Source organism: Talpa occidentalis, unplaced genomic scaffold, assembly GCF_014898055.3.
Source record: "Talpa occidentalis isolate TD23 unplaced genomic scaffold, MPIMG_talOcc4v2.1 talOcc4.11, whole genome shotgun sequence".
NCBI lineage: Eukaryota > Metazoa > Chordata > Mammalia > Eulipotyphla > Talpidae > Talpa > Talpa occidentalis.
Window position 1 is genome coordinate 4,044,682 of NW_023601104.1, and position 20,801 is coordinate 4,065,482.

Below are 20,801 nucleotides of genomic sequence, written 5' to 3' on the forward strand. Positions count from 1 at the left end.
AAAATGTTTTATTTTCAGTAGATAATTTCCCTAAGAGCTCAAGGCAAGAACTGTGCCTTTTTCTACCTTCTGCAGAGAACAGAGAGATGCCGTATGATGATTCCAGGCCTCTGGGCTATTGTTATCAAATGACATGCAGACATCTTCCAACTGCCCTTCCACTAACTCCTAAGCCATCGCAGAACTGCAAGAGCGCTCCAATTATCTTGTCTCTGTGTTATTACAGTGTGATACAACAGTGTGGTATAATGCATTAACATAATACAGTCCAATTCTGTGATAATAATAGACTTTGTTGTTGTGAAGGTCAAATCATGTCTCTGTACACAAAAGGTCTTCATGTATCGCTTTCACTGCAACAGAATTCTCCGAAAACACTCCTCTCTGTTACTGTGTTCCTCTGCTAAAAACCCGCAACAGCCTCCATTGCTCCTCATCTGTTCCCCCCATTTCCAAGAGAGTGACGTCCAAGGGCGTTTGGCCAGATCAGGTATTAAAAGTGTTTTCAAAGAAAAGCCAGAGCCTCAGTATACAGGCTCAGGTTCCAACCTGCACCTTATCTTTTCAGTTTCATCATCATCGCAGACACATGTATTCCAAACTATATCACCTTTTCCTGAAGTTTCCTGATTCTGCACTGCTACTCCAGTTACAGCCCATGAGGGAAGAGTCTTCTCCTTACAGCAGCTCATATTCTTTATCAAACATTTGGTTCCAATCCATTCTTCGAGAATGTTCATCCTGTGTCAGTCACTGCCATTTCTAAGCCCCTGCTTTGCACAGTGAGTTGCCTTGTTATATTTGTTATATTTCATCTTTTTTTCTTTTTACAATTAGAAAATGAACCCCTTAGTACCATGGTCACTCACTTTTGTACCGAATTCACAAACCACCCAGTATCTTGTTCAGAGGCAGTTTTGGATGCAGTAGGTCTGGCGTGGGGCCTGAGATTCTGCATTTCCAGCAAGTGACTCACACCTTGAGCAGCGAGGCTTTGGACTTTACAATGTTCTATAACTCAGCTCAACAGACAACATGCTTATCTCCTCCTTGTCATTACGTCAAGACTTCATAGGTGTCTAGTCTTTGGCCTCTTTCTACCCCAGAGAAGCATTCTCCTTGGGAATGAGCCTGAATCCTCTAGAACTTTGTTTTCCTCCTGGCCTCAGTAAGACAGTACTCCTTGCAGTGGGTACTAGGCCAGTATGTTTTTCCTAATAGCATTGTCAGGAGATAGCTTGTCTCACCGTGCCTGTCCCCACCTGTTACTTTCCTTTGTAAGTCTCTGAACACCACACCCCTTTTTTGCTCTGCTGGCAATGTCTGTCTTTGTCTTAAAAAATAGAATTTTTCTCAAAACTTTGATTTTAAACCTTTCTCAGAGGGCATTAAAAATGACCCTAACTGGCTTCAGTCATCCTGTCTTTCTAGAAAAAAAACACTGACTTGCAACCTATCTATTTCCTCAAATATGAAAAATCCTTAAAGCTCTCCTAAGGTACAACTGGTTATGCCTGTTGCAGACAGTAGGTAAAAAGTGTGAAAGTGATATAGAAAGCTAAAACACTCCATAAATCCTATTTTCTATGATTATTTAGGGCATTTGTGCAGCTCTTGCCTACGCAGTTTTATCTTTTTTAGCTTTCCAGGTGGGGACTGTTTCCTTTTGTAGAGTATAGGAATTCAAAACTACCAGGAATCCTAATCATCTATAGAAGGGGCAATGAGATGCAAAGTTAAATAAAGTCAATCCAAAATGTTGCAGGTGGGGATGGGTGGAGGCAGGAGGACAGCCCAGGTGTCCTGACCCAGAGCAGCCCCTTCCCTACACCACTACTCTGCCTCATCCTGACCTGCAGCGAAGAAGCAGAGTGACCCTACACCCAGCACAGGGATGTGCACATAGTGAGCACGAAGTGATTGCCATAGAATTTTATCCCTAGGGTGTTGGAAATGATGTAGCTTATCTTCTTATTTTCTGGTGGAAACAAGAAAGTGAAGGCAGAGAAACGAAGCCAAGACTGGGGGAACCACACTATTTGTCGAGGGCACAGCTCAGGGCGGCTTCTCCTATATGCCGACAAGCTTGCGGATGCGATGGGGTTATGTAGACAGCAAATGAGAAGCTGCAATTGTTCCCTTGTGCCCTGGTTGTGGTCTATGCACGGCCATTAATAAGTCCAACGGCGCAGCATGTCTAAATCTCAAAATAAATTATGTTTCATTCAAGGCAACGGTTAGGTTGAACTTTTGTGTTTCAATGGTTCTCATCAAAACATCATATTCAGTTACATAAACATGTAGACTGACAATTTAAATCGGAATAAAAGGATAATTCTTTAATTCACTGGCTTTTCTTCTCATTCCGGGAACACCAGTCCACATGCAATTAGCAACTCCTTTGTAATACTGGGAAACCTTTGCATGCCAGGGCATGGCACAAGGAATGAGAGAGCTGCTTGGTCAATCTTTCTGGAAGTTCAGAACTTCTATTTATGCCACACATACCAACTATCACTATTATTTGTCTTGCTTCTTCAAAATGATAGCTTAAGGTTTAGTCTTCACCACCAGGGTTTCAAATATGCAAAAGACAGGGTGCCCTAAATAAGAGGTAGAAGAGCTCACCCAGTTCTCCCTGGATTTTCCTTCAACTCATGGAGCTGGAATGGGGGGAAGGTGGTAGATTTACCATTCTCAATCTCGTAGTCAGCAAAGGCAAGTTCAGAGCCTTTGTTGGTGATCAGCAGCTCCCCATTCAATGTGAAGATCATTGAGGCATCATCTAGGTTAATCATACATCCAACCACATCTCCTGGCTGCCAGGTACGTCCAAAATACCCACTCCCTTGATGCCAACGCTGGCCCTAGAAAACAAGATCCCAGAGCTTAGAGAAATGGAATTCTTAGAAGCCCTCCCAAGCTGAAGACATGACCACATGAGTAACTTCTCCAAACTGGTAGTAGTGTCTGATTTCTACAAAGCACTTGCCTCTCCAACAAGGACTCTCTTGCAGGGAAGTGAAGCTGAGATATACACACTTCATCAGAAAATGTGGCCAGAGTTCCCTAATGCCTCACCATCTGTGATCTCAAGCAGACCCCTTCTTGGGTTAAGTGGTAAGATTTCCCTACATACTTCATGGTGTTCTGTGAGCCTGTTCTGAAGCAGAGGCAATAGACTCAGGGGTGAGAGCAGATATGGAGGTGATCACAGAAAGGATGTGGACATACACTATTCCCCTTTGCCTGAGCAAAGCGATAGTCACTAGGTGATAAAAGTTCTACAGTCTAATTTAAGCACTGGTGGTGGCCAGGCACACAGGAAGTCCGAGATCCTGACATTCAGTACTTCTAATTCCCGGGGAAATGTTGGGCGAAGTAAAATTTGGGTCAAGGACATGTGGATGCTATGGAGACTCACCCTGCTTCCTTCAAACACAAAGGCTTGGTCATCGGCCCCCAGCTCAATGTCAGGCCGACAGCCTGGTCTGGCCCAGCCAACACGCATGTCTCCTCCGGTCACCACCTCAAACTCAAAATACCACTTTCCAGATCTCACTGCATAAGACCGCTCTACCCGGAAAAATCGAATCTTGTCTATGCTGACTTTCTCCACAGCAGGGTCAGCTATCATGAGAAGGACAGGGACCAGAGGATGTAGGCGGGAAAGAGAGAACATAAATCTTAAATTACTAGGTAGCAGTCTTCAAAAGAATGTGACATCAACTAAGACTGATGATAGCGCTCCCATTAAAACACTCTGCTTATAATATCATCCATCATCATCATCATCATATCATATCATAATAATATGATACTACTTACTGAATGATTGCTTTTAGTAGGTCCTAGAGACTATATCTCAGGTTTTCCTCTCAATAACCTGATGAGGTCAGTAGCACTGCTGGTATTTTACAGATGAAGAAATTGAAACTCAGGAGGTTAAATCACTTGTTCAAGGTTCCAGAGGCAACCAACTGAGGAGAGCAGGGATTTGAACCCAGGTCCATCTTACTCCAAATTCATCCCCTCAACTGCGTGTGTGATATGGCTCTGATGGCCCATGGTACCCTCCTTGGAAGGCAATGGCCTGCTAATCAATTACACGATGGTGAGATGACTCAGTGTTAGAATTTAGAGATGCTATTGCCTGTTCAAAAGTCAGGTGATAGTCACATGTTTGGAAAGTGAGAGAAAAAGGTAATTTGTTTTTGTGACTATCTTAAAAAGTGAAGCTACCCTGGCTGGGAACTTCTGTCTGTAGAACTGAGTCACAGAAGTGCTCATCATGGAAAAATCTACCAATGGGAGACAGTTTTAGGAACAACCACGGTTGTCCCTTTCTCTACCTGGCTTCTGAAAACACACCATTTAGTTTGGTGTGCTTGGCCAATAGTATCATCTCTGATAATGCAAGTCAGACCTATTTGAAGTTAGCTTTTCCCCAGAAGAGAATGTTTTCAGCAAACTGTGGTGGAATTCACATTATCAGCTCCTTACCTAGCTCTTGATCTGATGGCTCTATGTTGTATCCATATCCAACAAATGTCCGGACAGCTTCGCGGAGACTGTCCCTGTTAGACTTCTTGGTTCGCTCGTCCAGCAATGTATATGGCACCAGCCGGGGATTCCTTTTGTTCTTCAAATCCTAGGTGAAGCCAGAAAAAAAAAGGTGCTGAGAAGATACATTTTGTCTTTACAAATAGCTTGTCCCACTCACATATTCCCAGCAACACCCTTGGCTTTCTCATGTAAGTCTAACAGCTCTTCCCCTGGTGTCCTGATATTTAGCAAAGTACATATTTGCCATTTCTCTTCAGGATTAAAGAAGTGGAAAAATTTTACTAATATTCAAAGCTAGCATTAGAGAACACATTTTAATAATGCCAGCCTGTAAATAAAATAAAGTGTCATGAAATTAGTTACAAACCTTCACTCTCAAGGCGAAGCAGATGGGGATTTGTGTAACTATTCCCCTATGGATGATCCTGCCAAAGATTAAACTGTTATAGCCTCCTCACAATGGCCTCTTAACAGAGAAACATCAGCAAGAGACTCTGTATTTATAGAGGGACACCTGGAAAGGGGCAGAGCCACAGAGGCTCCATTTTATTATAGCAGGCACATGTGCACGTTTCACTTTTCCTCAGGTCCTTGGAGGGGTGGGTTGTAAGCAGATAATAATGGCAATTGCACTGATAAGTCATGATAAGTGAATATAGATGACACGCTGCTTTGAACCCCCTACTTCCTATCCTGTTATTGTTCCACAGATGTGGTCCTTTCTGCTTCCAGAAGGTGCAGGTTCAGAGGTTCAGATGTGAATCAACATGTGTGCACCAGAGTCACCCCTGAGCTTTCCTGATACTATCCCTGGCACTTACCGAGATGAGGGATGCCCTCAGGAAGAGAGGCATGCCAGAAGCTTTGGGGCTGGCCCCAGACTCTAAACACCATCTAATTCCTTGCTGACCCTCTGCTCAAGTTAAGAACTCTGCCCAGAAATATTGCCCCAGGGGACTGAAGTGGTGCAGTTGAGGGGGTGGGTTACAGGCTTCTTAGCAGGCTAGTTTTCCCTCTCCTGGGCTAGCATGCCCTCTTTTTACTCTCATTGGCATTTACTTGGAAGCATCCCAGTTATGCTATGGAGCAGTGATGTTGGCCTTGAAGAAAGGCAGGAGAGCTCAACTTTCCCTGATGCAAAGCAGCAAGACAGGGAATGAGCGAAGATGCAGTAGCACAAGCACGGGACACCATGGTCACAACTGAACTAGACTAACAAAGGACAGGCAAGCCTATCCATTTCTGCAACACTGGAACTGTGCCCAGAGTTAATATCCAGGTGACCATTACAAATTCTGCTCAGTCCCATGATTCTATAAATAACGAATGTGCTGTGCTGAGGCAAGAGGGATAAAGTGCAAGGGCAACCTCCACCTTCCAATCTAACACCAAAAAGCAAAATGGCATTTTGATGGATGATCATTAACTTTTATAGCAGGCCTGACCCAGCGCTCCTCACCTGTTGAATGCCATAGGTCCATCCTTGTTTTATTCTGTCTTTTGCCCAAACATTATGTGCATTTTCTGCAAGCTTATCCACTAAAATTTCTTGAGGAGGTAACAGCTTCACATCAGACAAATCCAAAGGGGCTGGTTTATAGCCATTGGACATCATGTAGCTACAAGTAAGTGAAAAAGATATGTATTTTGAACAGACCTGAATGAACTCCCCCATTCCAGGTTTTAGATCAATAGCACATAGTAAGAATAGTACACAAATAAGGTTGCAGTCACAGGTTCTACCCTTCAGTCCTATTTCAGGGCCACAGATGGAGCCCCTAACCTGCTATACTTCTTGTCAGCTGCGCATCACAGATTCAAATGAGACAGCTGGAGAAAGCGGATGGTTAGTTAAATCCATTCTTATTTCTAAGAAAATTACTTAAGGACTCCTACAAATGATGGGCATATTCAGCATGCCGAAACATTATCAACTCTTTCACACCACTTCAAAAATACAAAAGGTTCTAACCAGATTGGCACAGACAGCCTCTTGAGCCAAATGGTTTCTTATAAATCAGCACAGAATGATACCTTGGCATTAGAAAGTTAAAACTTTACCTTGGGAATTGAAAACAAAAATTAGAGAATTTATGTGCTTTGAAGCGACCTTTGTGGTGAGCTATCTGGGTCAGAAGTTAGAGCCTCAGATGTCTGTAATCTGACAAATAATTTGATAGATAATGTGAAGATGGGCGAAAACTCAATATGAGTCCAGGTAGAGGTCATGGTGTGTGCAGAGAGGACCAGGGCAGCTCATCACAGCCACGTGGGATGTGAGTTCAGAGGTGCCTGTTGCCGCAGGACTTCCAACTGCCCAGGTCAGTGCAGGAGCCAAAATGTGATGCCTTGAAGACCGGGCCTCATTCTACCCTGGAGCCTCTGAGCAGCATGAGATAAGGGGTTACTGCAGGCAAAGGATACTGGCCTTTCTCCAACTTCCAGACATTTAAACTTGGGCAGAGTCAGCAGGTGTTGATTTTGAGAACTGGCCTCCACAGACTCAGCCAGCAGGCTGCCCTTAGAGGTGGTGTTCTCAGCACCAAGAGCTACCTCTGAGAGTAGAGATTATCAGCTGCACAGTTTAACAGGGATAACGGGAAATATAAGAATTTGATTAAAGCTGGCATCCACTTGGCTCGTAAGTTAGTATGATGCCAGTCTGTGACTACTTGCACACTAAGGCTGGCACAGATGAGGGAGAGTGAGGGAACCAGCTATGGGATGCACCGGTGGGCATGGGTCTGAATGTGCAAGCACATGTGACTGAATATACAGGGCGACAGGGAGAGGAGGGCACATGCAGATTTACGGAGCAAACTCAAATCCTGGCAGAGACACCCATGTCAACAGGGGACTTATAAAGACTGGCCCAAGGCCAGAGGAATGAATCTTTGGTAGCTGTGGCTACCAACCATTCTCAAGCACCTGTGCCAACTGCTATCCTTAGAGACCAAAGAGAGTATACCCAACTGAGAGCACATTTCTTTGCTTCAAACAAACGGTAGTGAGCAAAGAGAGGGGGGACCTGAAAACAGGGACTTCAACAGATTTCTCTCTGGGGATTTTAATGCTGTCTCAGCAGCGGGAGGAGCCATCCTGATCTGGAAATCGCAAGTACCTGGAGCTGACACGTGCCTTTGTGCATGAGTTTAAGAAAAAAGTTTCAGACAGGAGCATTAAAATCTTCAGCCACTAAAAGAAACCTACTTTTTGGGCAGTTTGACCTTTTTGAGATCCTCCTCAGCAGCCGGATTAACATGGGCAATGTGGCATCCCAGGGCCAGGAGGGTCCTGTGACGTAACAGAGGAAGAAGAAAAGGGTTAAGTAACTGCCAGGGAAAGAACAGCAAGTCCCTAACCTGCAAGTGAGTGGATAAAAACAAACAGCCGAGACCAAGGGTTGCCAGTTTCTGTAAAGGTCAGATAGTAAAAGTTTCAGCCACAATTGGACACAGTATAGTCAAGCACTGTGTAAAGTTGTTTCAGTCAACAATGAAGAGCATATATGAAGGTGGCCCCCAACTTCCTATCATCTAGTGATGTTGTAGCCATGGCAACATCATAGTGTTTGATGCCAGCTGCAGCCATGTGCATCTGCTGCTTACCACATCACTTGATAGCATAATTTTCCCTTATGCTTGATTTAATCTCATGAGTTTTTTTTGTTCATTGTGGCCCCAAAGCATACAAAATCCACTGCCAATATTGTGTTTGTCCAGTGATGGCCTCTCCCAATGGTGCAACCCTCAGAAGGTATTCCTATTGTCAAGTAGTGCATGATTATGCAACTCTGCCATCATAGAGGACAAGCAACCACAGACAACACTCAAACTGGTGAGCTTGGATTTGTTACAACAAAACTTGACTGACAAATAGGAGACTGGTCAGATGGCTGGAAGGTCATAACTTGCTAACTCAATTTCCATGATAGTAAGCATAAGAATACAGAAAAAGAGTTCATAAATAGCCCCTCTTGGAGTCAGCTTCCAGTTTACAAATTCACATTAGGATTGCGTCCTGATTCTCTTATATTGGGAAACAGATAGAGCAGCAATTCACAGTCAGCAAGTATTTACTTTGCGCTCCCTCTTCTGTTTCTGGGGCTACATTGACACCATGAGGAGCCAAAGCCATACCCTCAAGAAGTATCTGTGTGGGTCTCTCTGGTGGTGCAAGGGGTTAAGACGCAGACTGTGAAGTGGTCCACAGCCTCTGCAGCACGAGTTCGATCCCCGGCTGGCCAGGGAACTACCCACATGGCGCAGCAGGCTGCTCCCATCTCGCCTGCTGCTTCCCTCAGCAATGTACTTCCATTGATCTGCCTGTTCTGTTCCCTGCTCTGCCTCTGGTGAATCCTCTCAACCCCCACACCTCTGGCCTGTACCCCTGATCTAAAAAGAAAACAAACAAACAAACAAACAAAAAAGAAGTATCTGTGTGACTGAAGACAGAGTAAGTGTGAGCCTGCAAGACAAGGCACGGTCAAAAGCACCGCTATGCTGACAAAACCACAGTGTTAACATTTTCAACACTGACACAAGAGAACAGAGAAATATAACAGAGATTAGGTAATGAGCACAAAAGGAATTCAAGATGGGAGCTACCAACTTGAGCTAAAAACAATAAAGTGTGAATTAGGCTTTAAACCATAGGTGGGATCATGGAGGAGCTATAAGCCATTTTTTAAAAAGATTTATTGTATTTATTTATGCATACAAGAGCTGGGGTGTAGGCCAGAGGTGGGGGTGGTGGTCAGAGGATTCATCAGAGACAGAGTGGGGAGCGAAACAGGCAGAATGGCTGAAATACACTGCTGAAGGGAGCAGCAGGCGAGACAGGAGAGGTCTGCTGCGCCATGTGAGTCAGCTCCCTGGTTAGGGATTGAACTTGCGCTGCAGTGGCAGTAGATAGCTTCATAGTGCTGAGATTTAACCCCTTGTGTCCCCAGGGAAGCCCCTAAAAGTTATCTTTAATTTGAATTTTTGCAAATCAAACCATGTTTCCCCACTTGATTTTAGAAATGCCTCTTTCTTTTTTTAATTAATATTTTATTTTATATAATTCTTACATCATTTTTCATTTTTGCACAATGTATGCATTTTCATTTTGGTAATATTCCCCATACAATTGCAACCCCCCTTATTTTGACCCTAGTCGTTCCTCTCCCCTTTCCTCCCTCCCCCCAGAAATGCCTCTTCCTTGACTGACTTAACATGCACTATAACAGGTCATTGGCTTATTGATTATAAGTTCCTCTTCTTTTTTTCCCCATCCCTGGAAAATGGCAAGTGTCTCTCAAGAAATAAATACACTAAATAACAAGGGTACATGTGTTAGTCACTATACTAAACCCTTTTGTGGCATGAATAATCACCATCCCTTCTAATTTATCAGAATGTATGTTTTCAAGGCAAGAGACATACGTCTGCAGCTTAGTTATAAGACATTAAATCACCCACTCACTGGTTAGTCTAAATTCAATTAAACACTCACTTTAAGGTTTCAGTTGACATTTGCAGGTTATAATTCTTCTCAGTTTCGGGGAGCTTTGAGAACTCCACAAGGCAGGGGTGTTGTCTTTTATTGTCATCCCGTATCTAGGCAACAGCATAAGAAAGAAAGTAATTAAAATTTTGACAGCTGAAAAACAGAAGAGGACACACACTGAAACATGACCCAGGCAATCTGTACCAGGCAAGACAAAAACAGCTGTTTGCTGATTGGCAAATATGCGATCTCTCTAACAAATGATAGACAGTCCCCAAGTGGCCAGTGACTTGTGCTGTGCGGATTTGTTTCCAGCCAGGTGTCTGCATTCAGAACATACTTTTCCCTAGAAACAATTTTTTTTCAATAAATTTTTTAAAAAGATTTATTTATTTATTTATACAAGCACTGGGTACAGTCAGAAGCGTGGGAGAGTGAGAGAATTCACCAGAGCCAGAGCGGGGAGCAGAACAGGCAGAAGGACCGAAGTACACTGCTGAGGGGAGCAGTGGGCAGCAGGATAGGTCTGCGCACCATGTGGGACCCTTGCCTGGCAGCTGGGGATCGAACCGGCACTGCGGAGGCTGCAGGCAGCCTCGCAGCCCAGCGCTCAACCGCTGCGCCACCAGGGGAGGCCCTCCCTAGAAACAATTTTACATGTCGTGATAACCATGCTCCTGACTGATCAAAATTCATGGCACCATAATGCCACTGAAGTGCAGCACTCTCCAGAACAAAGGGCTACAGAACCTGGGCCAGTACTGTGCAAGAGAACACAAAGTCAGCCACCCATGTATTCTACATTTGTAATTTCAAATTTTCTCGTAGCCACACGAGAGAAGCAAAAAGGAACAGGTGAAATTACATTTAATAATGTAATTAAATAATGTATTTCACTTAACACAGTATCATCCTAACATTAACCATCTTAATAAGTAATTTACCCAAGAAACTATTGAGATATTTTATATTAGTTCCTCATAATAAGTCTTCAAAGGCTGCTGTGTTCTTCTACCTATAGCACCTCTCAAGTTCAGACATTTCAAGCACTCAGCAGCCACCTGTGACTGATGGCTACTGTATTGGACAGGGCAGATCCAGGCATTAACTAGCTAATGCAACAGAATTTGTCAAGTGTCTACTACATGGCAGCACAGAGCTAGACATCAGGAGTTCAACAGTGAGTCAGGAGAGCCCCAGTCCCAGAAAGGCGGGACAGGAAACATTAGCAAAATAATCATAGCGGTAAATGTAAAATTGCAATTGTGATTCATTCTCTCAAGGAGAGGCTGTGGTATTATAAATGCACACAGTAGAGGTGGTCACCTGTAAGGAGAATAATTTTATGCTGGCTATATAAATACATACATGCTGGAGGGCAGGGTCCTCTTCAGCAACCAACCTGAAATGTGCTTAATTTGAGAGTTATCAGGGTCAGAGAGGCTTCATAACTGCTATCCTGCTTTCAGACATCATTTACACAAGTCACAGAATAAAATCAATTTATATCCTTTTTGAAAAGTACTTTCTAGTGAGATTCCTAAACCTCCTGAGTGTCCATTAATCTTAGTGATGCAACTGAAAACCGTATTACACAAATTCAAAACAATGAATCAGCCTTTTTTTCACCACCTATGGGGAAGGAAGGAAAAGGAAGCATGGGGCTTCTGAAGGTGGTGCTGTGCGCAATATTCCCTGAATGAAGGAGAGGGAGTAGGTAGCTATCCCCTCCCTGCCCCGCATCTGTCTCTGCAGAGCTGTGTCCTAGTGCTCCTCACTGCACTGCAGGCACAACTGAGCTAGGTGCTGCTCTTGCAGTGACAGTAAGACAGGTGAAGTAAGAGAGTGTTTTGACTCAGGAAGTTTCCCTGGGAAACCTTCTACAATTAAAAAAAAAAGGAAACAAGAAAAAGAGCAAATTAAACTAAGAGAGAGGAAATAAAACTGGTGAGACACACATGAGAAAAATACCAAAGAAAAGAAAAACTTTGAGAAGACCAATGAAGTTAATAAACTGCTAGCAAGAGTGAGGACACAAATAGCCAGGGGTAGTAGCACCACTCTGGATGAAAGCAATAGCCAAACAATAACACTGCAGCGTACTCCAGTCAATTGTCCAATTCAGGTGATAGGTGCAAATTACTCAAGAGCTACAAACTACCAAAGCTCACTCAAGAAAATGATAGAAACTGGATCGTTCATATCCTTTATGGAAACGGAATTTGTAGCTAGAAATCCACGAAGGAACAGCAAAGCTAAAATGGCTTCACTGGTAAATTCTACTAAACATTTAAGGCAGAGCTAATAACAATTCTATACAAATTCTTTGAGGAAATTGAAGCAAAGGAGTATTTCTCAACTCATTCGATGAAGCTAGCATTTTCTTTTTTTTTAAAGATATTTTTTATTTATACAAGAACTTTGGTACAGGCTGGAGTGCAGGAGGGTGAGAGAATTCATCAGAGACAGAGCAGGGAGCAGAACATGCAGATGGACTGAAAACACTGCTGAGGGGAACAGTGGGCGAGACAGGAGAGGTCTGCTGCGCCACATGGGTAGCTCCCTGGCCGGCTGAGAATCGAACCCGCACTATGAGGCTGTGGACAGCTTCACAGCACTGTGCTCAACCCACTGCGCCACCAGGGAGGCCCGAAGCTAGCATTTTCTTGATATCAACAACAAAGATATGGCAAGGGGAGAAGCAGATCAATAACTCCTATGAACACAGATGTGAAAGCAAATCTTGGCAAATTAAATCCGACAACATAAAAAAGATTAGCATACTCTGGCCCAGCGGGGCTTATTCCAGGAATGCAAGACTGGTTCAATATTCAAAGAGCAGTCACTATGCTAGAAAGGGAAAATTCGTGACCATCTCAATATGCACATACAGAAGAAAACTTGACAAAATCCAACATCCATTCTGGATAACAACCCTCAGTAAATGAGGGATAAAAGTAACCTTCTTCAGTCTGATGATGACATCTACAGAAGAGTACACTGCTATTATACTTCAAAGAGAAGCACCGAGTGCTTTCCCGCTACAGCAGATAAAAAGGTGAGTATAACTAGCCTTCAACATAGTATTCGAGGTTCTGGTGCAACACGGCCAGAGCCTCTCACATGCGTAATAACACGAATAAAGGCATACAGATGGGAAAAAAGAATTCTTCCAGGCAACAAGGCAGTGCAACCCTTTACCCAGCCCCACCGATGAAGCACATGCCTTGCCAAAAGTCCAGCCGAGCTCGATCTTATTCATTCCCCAAAGCTCATGGATATTTTCAGCCAGTCTGTCTCGGATCTTCTCTAGGTGAGGCGGCAAGACAATCTAAAAGGAAAAGGAACAAATGAGAAATCAGAACAAGCTATCAATTACATGGAAATCATAAAATCTTTACAGATTAGGTGCTCCCATTGAATTTATGGGAATATCACCCAGGAAGGGATATGGGGTTCTGATCACACCTGGCTTCACCCAGACACTGCCTCGGTTCCTTTCTTTTGGCTTCTTCTCTGTCTATCCTCTCTTGGTCTTTGGGATCTGGGGTCCTTCTTCCTACTTTCATCAGGGGGCTGAGTTCGATTTGTGCTAGGGACTGTTAGTGCCAATGACAGGGCTGGGTTAGCAATACCTAATAGCAAACTGGTTAACGTGCCCCAGATAGGATGGCGTCGAATATGTACTTGATATTTAACTTCTCTGATAATTGTACAGTTGGCACATTCTAAAAAAATTACAAGGTCTCATTCAAAATAATAAATTAGACCTTTCCAACGAGAATATCCCTGTATTGGATCTCCCAGATTTCCAAGTCCAGACAGACTCAACTTTGGGTCCAGAGTTCAAAATTTTCCCATCTTGACTTATCTTCACTCTTCAACTTTAACTCTGCATGCTTAGAACCTCTTCTCACTCCTGAACTATTCCTTACCTTTCCTCCTTCATCAAAATATCCTCTCATTTTTCATGGGCCTCCCCTGGTGGTGCAGTGGTTGAGTGCTGGGCTGTGAAGCTTCCCGTAGCCTCTGCAGTGCCGGTTCGATCCCCGGCCACCAGGTGAGGGTCCCACATGGCGCACAGACCTCTCCTGCCGCCCACTGCTCCCCTCAGCAGTGAATTTCGTCAGTCTGCCTGTTCTGTTCCCTGCTCTGGCTCTGGTGAATTCTTTCACCCTCCCGCACTTCTGACTGTGCCCAGTGCTTGTATAAATAAATAAATAAATCTTTAAAAAAAATCCTCTCATTTTTAAAAACTCTTTTTGAACTCTGTATCTTCCAGAAGTTGTAACACATGCATGCAGTTCTGCTTCCTTAGTAAGGAGGGCAGCACAGAAAAGGGCAACCTTGTGTCCACGGAAAAGCTAATTTACTTCTTTGTCCCTCAGGGGTCTTGTATAGAATCCCTAGGAAGCAACTGATGCTATTCTAGGAGGTCCTCTGGCTCACAAACTCCACCCTAGTTTCTCACCAACATTCTCAACTCCAACTCCATTCCAAGAGCTGTACTAGGCTCTGCGAGCAGAGAAACACTGTTATCTGTATATTATGGGAATTCACATCATTAGCTATAGAAGTACGCAGACTAGGAATAAGCACACACAGCTGAATGCAACAGGGTAACAGGAATATTATGGAAAAATACAAGAGAGCTTTCACAGACTAAAAGAGCCGTATTCCTCCAAACTATTAACCTAGTGCCTCAGAGGCAAGGTCCCTTCTCATTTATTTTCTCTAACATCTGAACAGTGATTCGAATAGCCTTGGTGCACAGGAAATACTGAAAGCTATTATATGCCCCCGCCATAACCACGTGAATGTGTCTCTCTCAAAAAAAGACACTGTAAAGGGAAAGAAAATTCCATTTATCAGCACTTTCAAAGTCCTCTATGCTAGCTCCTGTTCTTTCCAGTTTTATTTCCAGTTCATTCCTATTTGCTCTTCTTTCTCCAAGCAACCAATCACACAAAGAATATTCATTGCTACGTATCCCTACATATGCCTTTCTACCTCTAGGCCCCATTCCTGTTACTTTACCCCTGGTTGACCCTCCCCATTTAAGTTTATTAAAGGCCCTGACTGATTTCCATCATCTTATGCAAACTTCTAGGAGGAACATTCTAACCTAAAGGTTGTGTCTAGCTATCTCCTTGCACAAATAGATGATTCTGTATTTTACTCATACTTTTAAAAATAACACATTCACTTATTATCTCTTCAATTTGGTTGTAAACTCCCAGAGAACACTGAAATATTTCTGCCTATGATTCACATAGTCTAGTAGAGGGCCTTGCATGTAGCAAGTGCTCAACTTGCTCATTGGTTGCAAAATCCTTCAAGAGCTCAATCTACTCACATGGTAGAAACATGAAGAATAATACCTGTTCATATTACATGACAATTCTGTAGAGCATATGGCAAAAATGGTCCCAAGAGACACAAAAAAGAAGGAAGATTTAACCCTTTATCTACATTTCATTCTGTTGGCAGTTTGAACCTACCTGACTGGTGTCTATGGGACAGGGGATGAAGGAGGCTTGGGACAGGAACTGGGTGGTACCCAGCAGATCTCTAATGCCTTCAGAATCACGCTTGTATTCTTTGACGGGCTCCAGTCTCATCTTCTCTTTTGGAAGTAAGGCTTCATAGCAAGGGGCATAGCCAGAGGGAGGCAGGAATTTAAATTCTCCATGACGTCCACCCATCAAGAAACGTACTCTGTGTCATCATTGGGAGAGACAAGGAAAAAAGAGGTTAAAAAAAAAAAAACCCAAAAAATCTCAGCCTAAATCAGTGAAAATTAAAGCCTGGTATTCCCTGATTCCAAATTGTTTTGTGGGGAAGTGACTAAATTCAGAGTGAGCACAGCAAACATCCCAGGTGTGCAAGAAGCAATGTAGAGAGAACCCAGTGTCCACGCATGAGACTATGGACCTGTGCCAACTATTAGAAATGACATTATCCATACGTATCACTAGATTTCAAATGTGAAAGTCAGTTTTATTCTATTCACCTGCTCCCCCCCCAAACCATTTTCACACAAATAGCTGTATTTTTATATTTATTTATCTCACTTTGTTCAATTGTGTATGTGTGCAATCCTAGAGATTTTTCCTTATCAGTATATAAACTAGCTGCAACATTCTGGCTGTATACCATTTCTTTGTATAATTGAAACTTATTTACCTAGTGCTTTGTTGGTGGACATTTGTGCAGCTTCTAATTTCTTGCTAATGTATAAAGTGATGCAATAAATATCCTTGCACATATGTTATCTTCCATATGTGTATGGAATAGTAGGAAAAATTCTTAAATGTAGAATGATGTAATTACCCAGTTTAATGGTCTTTATTTAAAAAATGTGGCATCAGTAGACTTTTAAAATTATGTTTATCCATATTCTAGTAGGGAAACCAATACTATAAATATTACTAAAGTATTATGAAGAAATTAGCAGTGATAATATTATTCTCTGAAAAGATCATATTGAGAGTACAGCATGAGAACTTCAACTCATTTTATTTGAGTGAGACTATTCACACATCAATAAAAAATGATATAGCAATTAGGGATAACAGAAAATTCTTATTTTAAGATGTACACAAGGGCCTCCCCTGGTGGCGCAGCGGTTGAGCGCTGGGCTGCGAGGATGCTCATAGCCTCTGCAGAGCCAGTTCATTCCCCGGCTGCCGGCAAGGGTCCCACAAAAAAAAAAAAAAAAAAAGATGTACACAAAAGATTAAATAACACGAGAGTATTAAATACCAATCGTGCATGCCAGAGCATTTAACACCACACATTTACAAGAAATGATACACTATAGATGCTGCAGTGCCCCAAAGCAGCCATTTGAGGGCGACTGTGGGGAAGCATTGGCATGTGTCCATAGCCACAGGGAGACAAATGGGCGTGAAGTGTTGGTTTACTAGGGTACCAGTGCCTTTCTCGGGGGCACCATCAAGCTGCTGGCATGCAGGCCTGACTCCATGCCAGGAATGCTCACAGGTTGCTCCCAAGGAAGAGGGAAGACACATGGATCTCACATTAATAGCAGGTACTAGCTACCAGTACACTGAAGTCTTGGAATATTTTAATTCAGCATTCTGGAAGAATTTCAACCCCACATATATAGGTTAGGTAAGGTTAAAGTTAGACCCCAAAGCTCTCCCTGCACAGAGGAGAGGATGAAAGCGAACTATTGCAAAGTGACAGTTCATGTGCTCCTAGGTTTATAGCTAGAGTTATAGCTCTTACAAATCAACTGCAACTGCAATAAATTGATGAGGAAATATGGCCACAGTTTTAAGCAATTAAAACATGGAAAGATATGTAGCCCTGCAGGGTCAATAGTAATTCATACAGGAAAAATCAATACACAGCACACCCTCACACAACAGTCATATCCCCTCCTTCCTTTCATCCCTCCATTTAACAACTATTAACTGAGCCCAAAGGATTTGCACTGTTCTCTTCACTTGGAGAGTCAGCAAAGAACAAAGACTACAGCATCCCTGGTCTCACAGAGCAGGCCTCCAACTTGACAAATAGGCATGATTTCTGACTGGAAAACATTCAGTGAGGGGATAAAGAGTGAGAGAGGAAATAACTCGGGGCAGGGAGGTAGTTCTTAGGCAGAAGTCAACAAAGGCCTCTCTGAGGAAGAGACAGAGACATGTGAGTTCACTTCTTTTTTTTTTTTTTTTTAAAGATTTATTTATTCATGTATACAAGAACCGGGGTATAGGCCAGATGTGCGGGAGGGTGAGAGGATTCACCAGAGACAGAGTGGGGAGCAGAATAGGCAGAAGACTGAAATACACTGCTGAGGGGAGCAGTGGGCAAGACAGGAGAGGTCTGCCATGCCATGTGGGTATCTCTCTGGCAGGCCAGGATTGAACTTGTGCTGCAGAGGCTGCGGGCAGCTTCACAGTGCTGCACTCAACTGCCTGCGCCACCAGGGCAGGCCCTGAGTTCGCTTCTTAAGGAGCTGGTGAGTTAAAAACCTGGAGGAAGAGCATTCCAGGCAGAGGAACAACATGTGCAAAGGCCCTGAGGCAAGGAAGAGTTTGGTATGGGTGAGAATCTGGTAAGTCTGTGGGGCAGAAGATGGGCAGGAAGGGCAGGGTTACATCAGATTATGTGAGTCACAGAAAGAAGTTGGAATTTTATTCTAGGAGAGATAGCCTCTGAGGGATTTTAAGGAGAATACAAGATTCTTCTCACTGCTGTATGTGGTGTCTAGGAACCAGTTAGGAGACACCTGACATGAACCTTGTCCCAGTGGAAGATGAGGGAGGGTTGGACCAAGATGAAGACAGCATGTCGGTACAGAGAAGCCAGATCCCAGTTTTGTTTTGGAATTAGGATTCTTGACAGAATTGCTGGTGGAGCAGAATGGAGTGGCATGTGTGTGTGGAGGGAGATGAGGTTCATGGAAGAAGGTTTATGATTCAGCAAAGCTCTCAGCGATACTTGCCACTAGGTCTCACTTCCTTTAACAGGAATATTCTGGCAGGGCAGGCTTCCAGAGAGTTTCAATGTTGGCTGAGTAATTGTGAGTGTGGAAATAGCTTAATTATGAAACTGCAAAATAAAAACCTCTCCAAGAGAGAGACATTAAGGTTTTTTTTTCTTTCCCAATTCAAACAAGTTCTTTTATCCAAACAGCATTTTGCAAACTGCTGTTTTAAAATTAATTATAGACAACGTATTGAACCTCCCACTTTCCCATTTGAAAGTACTAAACAACACTGATAAAAATTAGAACCACAATTGTTGCTTGCAAATGTTCCCACATTAAACGTTATGTAATAGGGCATGATCTATGTGTATTAAGAATATGAACAATGACATTAAAACAAAATTGAGTCATTAGCCTGCAATGTTACTAATTTAGTGAACCTTCAGGAAATAATGACTAAGACTTGAAATAATTTGTTGAGAACTTTCCAATTCAATTGCAACCTAATAGACTGTGCTACTGACATGTGGAAACTATGCTATAGAACGGGATCTTGTGGAGCAAAGAATCAGTGCGGGAAGTTATTTGCTTCTCCTGTCATCACACATCCTTTCTGAGAGGAGCTGAGCGCCTGGGAGCTTGTATGGCAGATGTACCCTTTGCTACACACCCGCGCGTGGTTCCAAAACAAGGAAATGATCTCTTGTGAAGACTTCTAGATGGACTTAATTATTCATGAACTCTCTTGCCAGTTCTGTTTAGCTTCAAAATCTCTCTTATATTGTAAAATTTGCTGTATTCTTCTGCATAACAAATCCAGTAAGGTGGCAATTCATGAAGCATGGAAAGAACACAGCAATGTCCCTCCTTTTATAATCAAGTCTTAACTGGAGAACGATAATTTGGTTATAAATCTTAATTTTAGCTCCTCTAATAGCCACAGAAACTGCAAAATGAAAAATCAGCATAGGCAGACATGAGCGTTTACTGCTTACTGAAGCATGGTCTTCGAACGCCATTACACTGTGCTTCCGTGGGTAGAAGTACAGAGTCCTGGGTCATTTCCAAAGTCCTGCCAGACAGGAGCCCCTGATCTCCAGCAGGTAGGATGGGAAAGAAGCTGATGCCAGGCACACTTGCTGCACTGCCTGTGGCTCCTTCCCTTACTGCCATGAAGAGCTGCCCAGGGTCTGTGGGAAGGAGGCCAACACATGGCCAGCAATATTGGTGGACCACCCAGCAGTTCTCTCTGGGAGATCCAGACTGCCCAGGTCAAAGGAAATAATTAGGGATAAAATGTAGATTTGAAGAATCACAAGAAAGAGAACACCTGAAACCCTCTTTAATTCTTGAGGCTATTAAAATGGGCTACCCTCTATCTCAGAGTTAGAAAAAGCAGGTGGTTCAGAGGATGCCAATATTTTCACACCCTGAAGTGAGGTGCTGGGTCAACCATGAAGATCCACCCAAAATTTGGGGAATCAATTCCATTAACCTTAGTCCAGGGCACACTTTCTTATGGAAGGTAAAGAATTCACTTGGGAGAATTGTCAGGAGGAAAAAGGCGGCAGGGGTGGGGGGGGCTCTCTCCCATCTGAAGCTAAATGAGGAGCCTTTAAGGAACCACTCAGACACTCACAAATGACCCCTGGACTTTAGAGAGGAACATATTTACTTGGTGAAGGGGGAGGGGGAGCGAGAGAGAAAATAAACAAGTGTTAAGGGAACAAGATCCTACTGCTTAGGGTGAGGCCAAGGACCGTGCTCCGGGAAGAACATGTAGGCACCCCACAAATGAGCCTACCTTTAGCCATTTTAAAAGGAATCGTGCTTAGAAAGGCAAATGTCTAAGCAGTGATCAGAAATCCAGGAGCTAGAGGAGATGGGGGCCTGTGCAGGGGGAGGAGGGTGCAGAGGGAGGCTTGGGGTTAGCTAGAAGGGAGCGGCCAGCCAGTATAGGTGATGGAGTTTCTGTGAAAAGATCTGAACTCAGAGGTTTCCAGCCTAAGACTCTCCAAGAAAACTACAAAAAGTCCTAGAAGACAAAGAGGCAGCAATTGTGTAACTGCTACACAAAGGCATGATATTACATGTCAGCTGCACCAGCTCACGAGAAACTGCCCTACCCATGGTCAGCTCATACCCTCACCTCCAGAGGTTCCAAGACAGGACTGGCTGACCAGTAGGAGCATGACCCACAGTGGGGACAAAACGCTGACCTCATCGCAGACCCCAGAGGGTGAGGCTCAACCTGTCGAATGCATACACATTGGAAATTTTTATA

General features: G+C 43.4%; 1 protein-coding gene across 1 annotated transcript in view; it reads right to left on the minus strand.

Moving 5' to 3' along the window:
* The window catches only part of RYR3 (ryanodine receptor 3), a 522,405-nt gene that overhangs the window by 197,082 nt on the left and 304,522 nt on the right, over positions 1 to 20,801 (minus strand). The window contains exons 20-27 of the mRNA XM_054700223.1: positions 15,558 to 15,774; positions 13,283 to 13,387; positions 10,063 to 10,166; positions 7,777 to 7,860; positions 6,026 to 6,185; positions 4,504 to 4,651; positions 3,425 to 3,630; positions 2,693 to 2,867 (exon numbers count right to left, since the gene is read on the minus strand). Coding sequence (XP_054556198.1) covers positions 2,693 to 2,867; positions 3,425 to 3,630; positions 4,504 to 4,651; positions 6,026 to 6,185; positions 7,777 to 7,860; positions 10,063 to 10,166; positions 13,283 to 13,387; positions 15,558 to 15,774 — 1,199 coding nt within the window. The remainder of the gene's footprint in view (positions 1 to 2,692; positions 2,868 to 3,424; positions 3,631 to 4,503; positions 4,652 to 6,025; positions 6,186 to 7,776; positions 7,861 to 10,062; positions 10,167 to 13,282; positions 13,388 to 15,557; positions 15,775 to 20,801) is intronic.